This window comes from Oncorhynchus gorbuscha, linkage group LG01 (genome assembly GCF_021184085.1).
Source record: "Oncorhynchus gorbuscha isolate QuinsamMale2020 ecotype Even-year linkage group LG01, OgorEven_v1.0, whole genome shotgun sequence".
Lineage (NCBI taxonomy): Eukaryota > Metazoa > Chordata > Actinopteri > Salmoniformes > Salmonidae > Oncorhynchus > Oncorhynchus gorbuscha.
In genome coordinates, this window is record NC_060173.1 from 7,850,819 (window position 1) to 7,863,318 (window position 12,500).

General features: G+C 48.0%; 1 protein-coding gene across 2 annotated transcripts in view; it reads left to right on the top strand.

Moving 5' to 3' along the window:
* LOC124032171 (reelin-like) overlaps positions 1 to 12,500 on the top strand; it is a 338,397-nt gene that overhangs the window by 272,261 nt on the left and 53,636 nt on the right. For both annotated transcript variants that reach the window (XM_046344341.1, XM_046344351.1), the window contains exons 30-34: positions 26 to 183; positions 728 to 935; positions 1,186 to 1,262; positions 5,429 to 5,587; positions 8,332 to 8,526. In XM_046344341.1, the coding sequence (XP_046200297.1) occupies positions 26 to 183; positions 728 to 935; positions 1,186 to 1,262; positions 5,429 to 5,587; positions 8,332 to 8,526 (797 nt within the window). The remainder of the gene's footprint in view (positions 1 to 25; positions 184 to 727; positions 936 to 1,185; positions 1,263 to 5,428; positions 5,588 to 8,331; positions 8,527 to 12,500) is intronic.

Genomic DNA, 12,500 nt, shown 5'->3' on the forward strand with positions numbered 1-12,500 from the left:
CTACCCCACCCACTTCCCCACACAGTAAAACGCGGTTCCGGTGGTTCCAGGAGAGTAGTGTGTACCGGGACGCTCCAGCCTTCGCCCTAGACGGAGTCTACATCTCTGAGCCCTGTCCCAACCATTGTGGAGGACACGGAGACTGTATCTCTGGAGTATGCTTCTGTGATATGGGCTATACAGGTAAGTACTGAGAGAGAGAGGAGAGGAACGAATAGGAGGGAGAGAGGGAGGGAGAGAAGGGGTAGAGAGAGAGGGAGGAGGGAGAGAGAGAGAGAGGGAGAGAGAGAGAGAGAGAGAGAGAGAGAGAGAGAGGAGAGAGAGAGAGAGGGAGAGAGGGAGAGAGAGAGAGAGAGAGAGAGAGAGAGAGAGAGAGAGAGAGAGAGAGAGAGAGAGAGAGAGAGAGAGAGAGAGAGAGAGAGAGAGAGAGAGAGAGAGAGAGAGAGAGAGAGAGGAGACAGAGGAGGAGGGAGGGAGGGAGGGAGGGAGGGAGGGAGGGAGGGAGGGAGGGGGAGGGAGGGAGGGAGGGAGGGGGAGGGAGGGAGGGAGGGAGGGAGGGAGGGAGGGAGGGAGGGGAGGGAGGGAGGAGAGGAGAGGAGAAAAGAGATGGTGAAATGGAGAAGGAAGAGTAGACCTCTGATAGTTGAGAATGGGAGTTGTTGAAAACAGTTTAGTGATTGTGATAAACAATGTGTTGCTTTCTCTTGTGTGTCTACGTGTTCCCCAGTGGAACAGGACAGCTGTGTGCCAGCAGTGGCCAGTCCCACAGAGCTGGTGGAGGGCTTTGAGAGCAAGCTGAGCCCGCTGTGGCAGAGCCTGAGTGGGGGTCAGGTTGGAGGCGGCTGTGGTACCATCAGCGAGGGCAAAGCCCTGTACTTCAGCAGCTCTGGGAAAAGACAGGCACTGACTGTCACCCTGGATACTACCAACATACGGTCAGTACACACGTTCTCCTGGGTGATCAGATTTACACCTGAGGGCTGCAGTGTTGCTTGTATTCCTTTTTCTTCCTTAAACTCTTTAACTAAAATCCTGGTCAGTTTAGACAGTCAGTTTAGTGCTGGACTGGAACAAAAGCCTGCAAAACACGGAACTGTAGATTCCAGTTTCCAGTGAACTAAAACCTGTGTCCTCCTGTGTGTCTTGTCTTGTCTGTCCGTCCCGTCCGTCCGTCTGTCCATGCAGGCTGGTGCAGTTCTACATCCGAATCGGAGGGAAGAACGTTGGACCCACCTGCACTAGACCTCGCTCCCGCAACGAAGGTGACTGACCATCACCATCACCATCGCTACTGACGATGTCCCACTTAAGCTCTCAATTCAATTCAATTCAATTCAATTCAAGGGGCTTTATTGGCACGGGAAACATGGGTTAACATTGCCAAAGCAAGTGAGGTAGATAATATACAAAAGTGAAATAAACAATTAAAATTAACAGTAAACATTACACATACAGAAGTTTCAAAACAATAAATACATTACAAATGTCATATTATATATTTACAGTGTTTTAACAATGTACAAATGGTTAAAGGACACAAGGGAAAATAAATAAGCATAAATATGGGTTGTATTTACAATGGTCTTTGTTCTTCACTGGTTGCCCTTTTCTTGTGGCAACAGGTCACACATCTTGCTGCTGTGATGGCACACTGTGGTATTTCAACCAGTTGATATGGGAGTTTATCAAAATTGGATTTGTTTTCGAATTCTTTGTGGATCTGTGTAATCTGAGGGAAATATGTCTCTCTAATATGGTCATACATTGGGCAGGAGGTCTCTTTAAACTCATAGCCGAACTCAATGGGTCTCTCTGCTTCCACCGTGTGGTGGTTTACTGACACTGCAGTGTGGATTATATTCAGTAGCTCTCAGGCTTTTCCCTGCCCTGTGTCTCCTGTCCATTTGATTGACTATTGAAGCCTTGTGTTTCAGCAGATCCTTTTCAAAAGTTAGAATAAAACAATGATGGTCTTTAAAAACAATCTGTGTCAGCGTATTGTGAACCACAAAGATATTTTGATTTTTGAGTCAGACCTTTAGTCATCTCCCAGATGTCTGTGAGGAGGGCAACTTGATGTACTGTTACGACCCATAATGCACCTTAACAATGAAAACTTTGTTACTTATTCTCATCCCTTCATGGATTTTAAAGGACAGTATTGTTGTATTGTATTCTTTAAGATGCAATCTCAACCACACTGCACACTACCCAAACCCATCTGGACAAGAGAAAAACCTATGTGAGAATGCTGTTCATCGACTACAGCTCGGCATTCAACACCCATAGTACCCTCCAAGCTCATCATCAAGCTCGAGACCCTGGGTCTCGACCCTGCCCTGTGCAACTGGGTACTGGACTTCCTGACGGGCCGCCCCCAGGTGGTGAGGGTAGGCAACAACATCTCCTCCCCGCTGATCCTCAACACTGGGGCCCCACAAGGGTGCGTTCTGAGCCCTCTCCTGTACTCCCTGTTCACCCACGACTGCGTGGCCACGCACGCCTCCAACTCAATCATCAAGTTTGCGGACGACACAACAGTGGTAGGCTTGATTACCAACAACGACGAGACGGCCTACAGGGAGGAGGTGAGGGCCCTCGGAGTGTGGTGTCAGGAAAATAACCTCACACTCAACGTCAACAAAACTAAGGAGATGATTGTGGACTTCAGGAAACAGCAGAGGGAGCACCCCCCTATCCACATCGACGGGACAGCAGTGGAGAGGGTAGTCAGTTTTAAGTTCCTCGGCGTACACATCACAGACAAACTGAATTGGTCCACCCACACAGACAGCATCGTGAAGAAGGCGCAGCAGCGCCTCTTCAACCCCAGGAGGCTGAAGAAATTTGGCTTGTCACCAAAAGCACTCAAACTTCTACAGATGCACAATCGAGAGCATCCTGTCGGGCTGTATCACCGCCTGGTACGGCAACTGCTCCACCCACAACCGTAAGGCTCTCCAGAGGGTAGTGAGGTCTGCACAACGTATCACCGGGGGCAAACTACCTGCCCTCCAGGACACCTACACCACCCGATGTTACAGGAAGGCCATGAAGATCATCAAGGACATCAACCACCCGAGCCACTGCCTGTTCACCCTGCTATCACCCAGAAGGCGAGGTCAGTACAGGTGCATCAAAGCTGGGACCGAGAGACTGAAAAACAGCTTCTATCTCAAGGCCATCAGACTGTTAAACAGCCACCACTAACGTTGAGTGGCTGCTGCCAACACACTGACTCAACTCCAGCCACTTTAATAATGGGAATTGATGGGAAATTATGTAAAATATATCACTAGCCACTTTAAACAATGCTACCTAATATAATGTTCCCTACATTATTCATCTCATATGCATACGTATATACTGTACTCTATATCATCTACTGCATCCTTATGTAATACATGTATCACTAGCCACTTTAACTATGCCACTTTGTTTACATACTCATCTCATATGTATATACTGCACTCAATACCAGCTACTGTAACTTGCCTATGCTGCTCTGTACCATCACTCATTCATATATCTTTATGTACATATTCTTTATCCCTTTACACTTGAGTGTATAAGGCAGTAGTTGTGGAATTGTTAGTTAGATTACTTGTTGGTTATTACTGCATTGTCGGAACTAGAAACACAAGCATTTCGCTACACTTGCATTAACATCTGCTAACCATGTGTATGTGACAAATACAATTGGATTTGATTTGATTTGATTTCTGACCTTTCTCCTCCTCTCCTCCTCTCCTCCTCTCCTCCTCTCCTACTCTCCTCCTCTCCTCCTCTCTTCCTCTCCTCCTCTCCTCCTCTCCTCCTCTCCTCCTCTCTTCCTCTCCTACTACTCTCCTCCTCTCCTCCTCTCCTCCTCTCCTCCTCCTCTCCTCCTTTCCACCTACTCTCCTCCTCTCCTCCTCTCCTCCTCCTCCTCTCCTCCTCTCCTCCTCCTCTCCTCCTCTCCTCCTCTCCTCCTCTCCTCCTCCTCCTCCTCCTCTCCTCCTCCTCCTCCTCTCCTCCTCTCCTCCTCCTCTCCTCCTCCTCTCCTCCTCCTCTCCTCCTCCTCCTCCTCCTCCTCCTCCTCCTCCTCCTCCTCCTCCTCCTCCTCCTCCTCCTCCTCCTCTCCTCCTCTCCTCCTCTCCTACTACTCTCCTCCTCCTCCCCTCCTCTTCTTCTCCTCCTCTCCTCCTCTCCTCCCCTCCTCTCCTCCTCTCCTACTACTCTCCTCCTCCTCCCCTCCTCTTCTTCTCCTCCTCTCCTCCTCTCCTCCCCTCCTCTCCTCCTCTCCTCCTCCTCTCCTCCCCTCCTCCCTCCTCATCTCCTAACTCCTCTCCCTCTCCTTCTCTCCTTCTACTCCCCTCCTCCTCCACCTCCTCATCTTCCCCCTCCTCTCCCCCTCCTCTCCTCCTCCTCCTCCTCCTCCCCCTCCTCCTCCTCCTCCTCCTCCTCATCTCCTCCCCCTTCTTTCCCCCTCCTCCTCTCCCCTCCTCCTCCTCCTCCTCCTCCCCTCCTCCTCCTCATGTCCTCCCCCCTCCTCTCCTCTCCTCCCCCTCCTCTCCTCCCCCTCCTCTCCTCCTCCTCCTCCTCTCCTCCCCCTCCTCTCTCTCCTCCTCCTGCCCCCTCCTCTCCTCCCCCTCCTCCTCTCCCTCCCCCTCCCTCTCCTCCTCCTGCCCCCTCCTCTCCTCCTCCTCCTCCTCCTCTCCTCCTCCTCCTCCTCTCCTCCTCCTCCTCTCCCCTCCTCCTCTCCTCCCCTCCCCTCCTCCTCCTCATGCCCCCCCTCCTCTCCTCTCCTTTTCCCCCTCCTCCTCTCCTCCTCCTCCTCCTCTCCTCCTCCTCTCCTCCTCCTCCTCTCCCCTCCTCCTCTCCTCCTCCTCCCCTCCTCCTCCTCATGTCCTCCCCCTCCTCTCCTCTCCTTTTTCCCCCTCCTCCTCACCTCCTCCTCCTCCTCCTCTCCTCCTCCTCTCCTCCTCTCCTCCCCCCTCCTCTCCTCCTCCTCCTCTCCTCCCTCCTCCTCTCCTCCCCCTCCTCTCCTCTCCTTTTCCCCCTCCTCCTCTCCTCCTCCCCCTCCCCTCCTCCCCTCCTCTCCTCCTCTCCTCCTCCTCTCCTCTCCTCCCCCTCCTCTCCTCCTCCTCTCCTCCCCCTCCTCCTCTCCTCCCCCTCCTCTCCTCCCCCTCCTCTCCTCTCCTTTTCCCCCCTCCTCCTCTCCTCCTCCTCCTCCTCTCCTCCTCCTCTCCTCCTCTCCTCCCCTCCTCCTCTCCTCCCCCCTCCTCCTCTCCTCCCCCTCCTCTCCTCCCCTCCTCTCCTCCTCTCCTCCTCCTCTCCTCTCCTCCCCCTCCTCTCCTCCCCCTCCTCCTCTCCTCCCCCCTCTCTCCTCCCCCTCCTCTCCTCCTCCTGCCCCCGTCTCCTTCTCTTTCCTCATCTGGTCCTCCAGGAGTGGTTGTCCAGTTCTCAACCAACAACGGGGTACAGTGGCAGTTCCTGAGAGAGCTGGACTTTGGCTCCTTCCTGGAACCCCAGGTGGTGACCATTGAACTGCCTCCAGCCGCCAAGACCCCCTACACAGTGTTCCGCTGGTGGCAGCCACAGCAAGGTGAGGAGTCATACCTGCCTCTAATAGCCCACAGCGAGGTGAGGAGTCAGACCTGCCTCTAATAGCCCACAGCAAGGTGAGGAGTCATACCTGCCTCTAATAGCCCACAGCAAGGTGAGGAGTCATATCTGCCTCTAATAGCCCACAGCAAGGTGAGGAGTCATACCTGCCTCTAATAGCCCACAGCAAGGTGAGGAGTCATACCTGCCTCTAATAGCCCACAGCAAGGTGAGGAGTCAGACCTGCCTCTAATAGCCCACAGCAAGGTGAGGAGTCAGACCTGCCTCTAATAGCCCACAGCAAGGTGAGGAGTCAGACCTGCCTCTAATAGCCCACAGCAAGGTGAGGAGTCAGACCTGCCTCTAATAGCCCACAGCAAGGTGAGGAGTCAGACCTGCCTCTAATAGCCCACAGCAAGGTGAGGAGTCATACCTGCCTCTAATAGCCCACAGCAAGGTGAGGAGTCATACCTGCCTCTAATAGCCCACAGCAAGGTGAGGAGTCATACCTGCCTCTAATAGCCCACAGCAAGGTGAGGAGTCAGACCTGCCTCTAATAGCCCACAGCGAGGTGAGGAGTCATACCTGCCTCTAATAGCCCACAGCAAGGTGAGGAGTCAGACCTGCCTCTAATAGCCCACAGCAAGGTGAGGAGTCAGACCTGCCTCTAATAGCCCACAGCAAGGTGAGGAGTCAGACCTGCCTCTAATAGCCCACAGCAAGGTGAGGAGTCATACCTGCCTCTAATAGCCCACAGCAAGGTGAGGAGTCATACCTGCCTCTAATAGCCCACAGCGAGGTGAGGAGTCAGATTTGCCTCTAATAGCCCACAGCAAGGTGAGGAGTCAGACCTGCTTCTTATAGCCCACATCTACGCAATCCACAAGGGCACGAAAGCCCAAACACACAGCACAGGTACTCTCACGCACCAACAGACATGGTAACAATACTGGGCAGCACCATGGTGACCAACAGACATGGTAACAATAGACATGGTAACAATACTGGGCAGCACCATGGTAACAACAGACATGGTAACAATACTGGGCAGCACCATGGTGACCAACAGACATGGTAACAATACTGGGCAGCACCATGGTGACCAACAGACATGGTAACAATACTGGACAGCACCATGGTGACCAACAGACATGGTAACAATACTGGGCAGCACCATGGTGACCAACAGACATGGTAACAATACTGGACAGCACCATGGTGACCAACAGACATGGTAACAATACTGGACAGCACCATGGTGACCAACAGACATGGTAACAATACTGGACAGCACCATGGTGACCAACAGACATGGTAACAATACTGGACAGCACCATGGTGACCAACAGACATGGTAACAATACTGGACAGCACCATGGTGACCAACAGACATGGTAACAATACTGGACAGCACCATGGTGACCAACAGACATGGTAACAATACTGGACAGCACCATGGTGACCAACAGACATGGTAACAATACTGGACAGCACCATGGTGACCAACAGACATGGTAACAATACTGGACAGCACCATGGTGACCAACAGACACATATATACAAGTACAATCAGCGGGAACAGGGGCCTGGTGTGCACAATGAAAGTTCCAGAAGGATCCATGACACCTCTATACGCCAATGTAGATATTACATTAAAAACCTTCTTTTTTTTTATCCCAACCACAATAGTCATTTACAACATGAGCAATGTCTACACTGTATTTCTGATCAATTTGATGTTATTTTAATGGACAGAAAATGGACATTCTATGTGACCACAAACTTTTGAATGGTAGTGTATATTTGGTACCTATATATTTGTTGCCTACAGTATACAGGAAATAGAACTACTCTTACAGCCCACAGTATACAGGAAATAGAACTACTCTTACAGCCCACAGTATACAGGAAATAGAACTACTCTTACAGCCCACAGTATACAGGAAATAGAACTACTCTTACAGCCCACAGTATACAGGAAATAGAACTACTCTTACAGCCCACAGTATACAGGAAATAGAACTACTCTTACAGCCCACAGTATACAGGAAATAGAACTACTCTTACAGCCCACAGTATACAGGAAATAGAACTACTCTTACAGCCCACAGTATACAGGAAATAGAACTACTCTTACAGCCCACAGTATACAGGAAATAGAACTACTCTTACAGCCCACAGTATACAGGAAATAGAACTACTCTTACAGCCCACAGTATACAGGAAATAGAACTACTCTTACAGCCCACAGTATACAGGAAATAGAACTACTCTTACAGTCCACAGTATACAGGAAATAGAACTACTCTTACAGCCCACAGTATACAGGAAATAGAACTACTCTTACAGCCCACAGTATACAGGAAATAGAACTACTCTTACAGTCCACAGTATACAGGAAGTAGAACTACTCTTACAGCCCACATCATACAGGAAGTAGAACTACTCTTACAGTCCACAGTATACAGGAAATAGAACTACTCTTACAGCCCACATCATACAGGAAGTAGAACTACTCTTACAGTCCACATCATACAGGAAGTAGAACTACTCTTACAGCCCACAGTGTACAGGAAATAGCACTACTCTTATACCTTTCATACAATTGGCCCGAGCCGAGCCAAACAGAGCTGGCCTTGTTATTCATCCACCATTTTTTTAAATCTGGAAACGTGCTGGAAAGGTCAATAGGGTGACAAGGGTCAAGGGTCAAGCGTCATACAGAGTATCTCTGTCCCTCCGCAGGTAAACACTCAGCCCAGTGGGCTCTGGATGACGTCCTGATAGGTATGAACGACAGCTCCAGGACTGGTTTCCATGACAAGTTCGCCGGGACGTCCCCTCTGAGACACAACTGGCACCGTGTCCAGGGAGGAGAGGTCACAGTGGACTGTTTGTCTCTGGACACGGCTCTGTCCTTCTACTCCGATGCCACAGACAGTGAGTCAAGCTACTGCGTACACACACACACACACACACACACACACAAATTAGCTCGACGAACCGGTGCCTGTATATAGCCTCTCTACTCTATATAGCCTCACTACTGTATATAACCTCTCTACTGTACATAGTCCCTCTACTCGGTATAGCCTCACTACTGTCTATAGCCTCTCTACTGTCTATAGCCTCTCTACTGTCTATAACCTCTCTACTGTATATAACCTCACTACTGTCTATAGCCTCTCTACTGTATATAACCTCTCTACTTTTATAACCTCTCTACTGTATATAACCTCTCTACTTTTATAACCTCTCTACTTTTATAACCTCTCTACTGTATATAACCTCTCTACTTTTATAACCTCTCTACTGTCTATAGCCTCTCTATTGTATATAGCCTCTCTACTGTATATAACCTCTCTACTGTATATAGCCCCTCTACTGTATATAGCCTCTCTACTGTATATAGCCTCTCTACTGTATATAGCCTCTCTACTGTATATAACCTCTCTACTGTATATAACCTCTCTACTGTATATAACCTCTCTACTTTTATAACCTCTCTACTGTATATAACCTCTCTACTTTTATAACCTCTCTACTGTATATAGCCTCTCTACTGTATATAGCCTCTCTACTGTATATAGTCTCTCTACTGTATATAGTCTCTCTACTGTATATAGCCTCTCTACTGTATATAACCTCTCTAATTTTATAACCTCTCTACTGTATATAGTCTCTCTACTGTATATAGCCTCTCTACTGTATATAACCTCTCTACTTTTATAACCTCTCTACTTTTATAACCTCTCTACTGTCTATAGCCTCTCTACTGTATATAGTCTCTCTACTGTATATAGCCTCTCTACTGTATATAGCATCTCTACTGTATATAACCTCTCTACTGTATATAGCCTCTCTACTGTATATAACCTCTCTACTGTATATAGCCTCTCTACTGTATATAGCCTCTCTACTGTATATAACCTCTCTACTTTTATAGCCTCGCTACTGTATGTAGCCTCTCTACTGTATATAACCTCTCTACTGTATATAGCCTCTCTACTGTCTATAGCCTCTCTACTGTCTATAGCCTCTCTACTGTCTATAGCCTCTCTACTGTATATAACCTCTCTACTGTATATAGCCTCTCTACTGTATATAACCTCACTACTGTCTATAGCCTCTCTACTGTATATAACCTCTCTACTGTATATAACCTCTCTACTGTATATAACCTCTCTACTGTATATAACCTCTCTACTGTCTATAGCCTCTCTACTGTATATAACCTCTCTACTGTATATAGCCTCTCTACTGTCTATAGCCTCTCTACTGTATATAACCTCTCTACTGTATATAACCTCACTACTGTCTATAGCCTCTCTACTGTCTATAGCCTCTCTACTGTCTATAGCCTCTCTACTGTATATAACCTCTCTACTGTATATAACCTCACTACTGTCTATAGCCCCTCTACTGTATATAACCTCTCTACTGTATATAACCTCACTACTGTATATAACCTCTCTACTGTATATTATCTCACTACTGTATATAACCTCTCTACTGTATATAACCTCTCTACTGTATATAGCCTCTCTACTGTCTATAGCCTCTCTACTGTATATAACCTCTCTACTGTATATAACCTCACTACTGTCTATAGCCTCTCTACTGTCTATAGCCTCTCTACTGTATATAACCTCTCTACTGTATATAACCTCACTACTGTATATAACCTCTCTACTGTATATAACCTCACTACTGTATATAGCCTCTCTACTGTCTATAGCCTCTCTACTGTCTATAGCCTCTCTACTGTATATAACCTCTCTACTGTATATAACCTCACTACTGTCTATAGCCTCTCTACTGTATATAACCTCTCTACTGTATATAACCTCACTACTGTATATAGCCTCTCTACTGTATATAGCCTCTCTACTGTATATAACCTCTCTACTGTATATAACCTCTCTACTGTATATAACCTCTCTACTGTATATAGCCTCTCTACTGTATATAACCTCTCTACTGTATATAGCCTCACTACTGTCTATAGCCTCTCTACTGTATATAGCCTCTCTACTGTATATAACCTCTCTTCTGTATATAGCCTCTCTACTGTATATAGCCTCTCTACTCTATATAACCTCTCTACTGTCTATAGCCTCTCTACTGTATATAGCCTCTCTACTGTATATAACCTCTCTACTGTATATAACCTCACTACTGTATATAACCTCTCTACTGTATATAACCTCTCTACTTTTATAGCCTCTCTACTGTATATAACCTCTCTACTGTATATATCCTCTCTACTCTCTATAACCTCTCTACTGTCTATAACCTCTCTACTGTCTATAACCTCTCTACTGTCTATAGCCTCTCTACTGTATATAACCTCTCTACTGTCTATAACCTCTCTACTGTCTATAGCCTCTCTACTGTATATAACCTCTCTACTGTCTATAGCCTCTCTACTGTATATAACCTCTCTACTTTTATAACCTCTCTACTGTATATAGTCTCTCTACTGTATATAGTCTCTCTACTGTCTATAACCTCTCTACTGTCTATAGCCTCTCTACTGTATATAACCTCTCTACTTTTATAACCTCTCTACTGTATATAGTCTCTCTACTGTATATAACCTCTCTACTGTATATAACCTCTCTACTGTATATAGTATGTATTTCACTGAATACCTGTTGTATTTGATGACAGATGTTTACCTTGTCAGCTCGGGGGATTCTATCTTGCAACGTTTTGGTTACTAGTCCAACGCTCTAACCACTAGACTACCTGCCACCCCTCCACTCTAACCACTAGACTACCTGCCGCCCCTCCACTCTAACCACTAGACTACCTGCCGCCCCTCCACTCTAACCACTAGACTACCTGCCACCCCTCCACTCTAACCACTATTCTACCTGCCAACCCTCCACTCTAACCACTAGACTACCTGCCGCCCCTCCACTCTAACCACTAGACTACCTGCCGCCCCTCCACTCTAACCACTAGTCTACCTGCCGCCCCTCCACTCTAACCACTAGTCTACCTGCCGCCCCTCCACTCTAACCACTAGGCTACCTGCCAACCCTCCACTCTAACCACTAGGCTACCCTGTCACCCCTCCACTCTAACCACTAGGCTACTAGGTTATGACATGTTCTGCTACTGCATTACCAATACTCCAGGGTGTGTTCAATCAGCCATTTGTCATGTATAACACCCTGGTTGTCATTTACACAACCCGTGGCATTTGAATTATTAATATTTAACTTTAACACCCTGGTGTCTTTCTGTGTCTTTCTCTCCCTCCATAGAAGCCACGGTACAGAGAGCTGGGACACTGTAATCCATCCCGAGTCCATTAACTAGCCCCTATGTTAACCATGTCCCCCTCTCTCTCTTTCTCTCTCTCTGCCTCTCTCTCTCTGCCTCTCTCTGCCTCTCTCTGCCTCTCTCTCTGCCTCTCTCTCTGCCTTTCTCTGCCTCTCCAGAGAAGCCACGGTACAGAGAGCTGGGACACTGTAACCCATCCCTAACCCATGAACTAGCCCCTATGTTAACCATCTCTCTCTCTCTCTCTCTCTCTCTCTCTCTCTGCCTCTCCAGAGAAGCCACGGTACAGAGAGCTGGGACACTGTAACCCATCCCTAACCCATGAACTAGCCCCTATGTTAACCATCTCTCTCTCTCTCTCTCTCTGCCTCTCCAGAGAAGCCACGGTACAGAGAGCTGGGACACTGTAACCCATCCCTAACCCATGAACTAGCCCCTATGTTAACCATCTCTCTCTCTCTCTCTCTCTCTCTCTCTCTCTCTGCCTCTCCAGAGAAGCCACGGTACAGAGAGCTGGGACACTGTAACCCATCCCTAACCCATGAACTAGCCCCTATGTTAACCATCTCTCTCTCTCTCTCTCTCTGCCTCTCCAGAGAAGCCACGGTACAGAGAGCTGG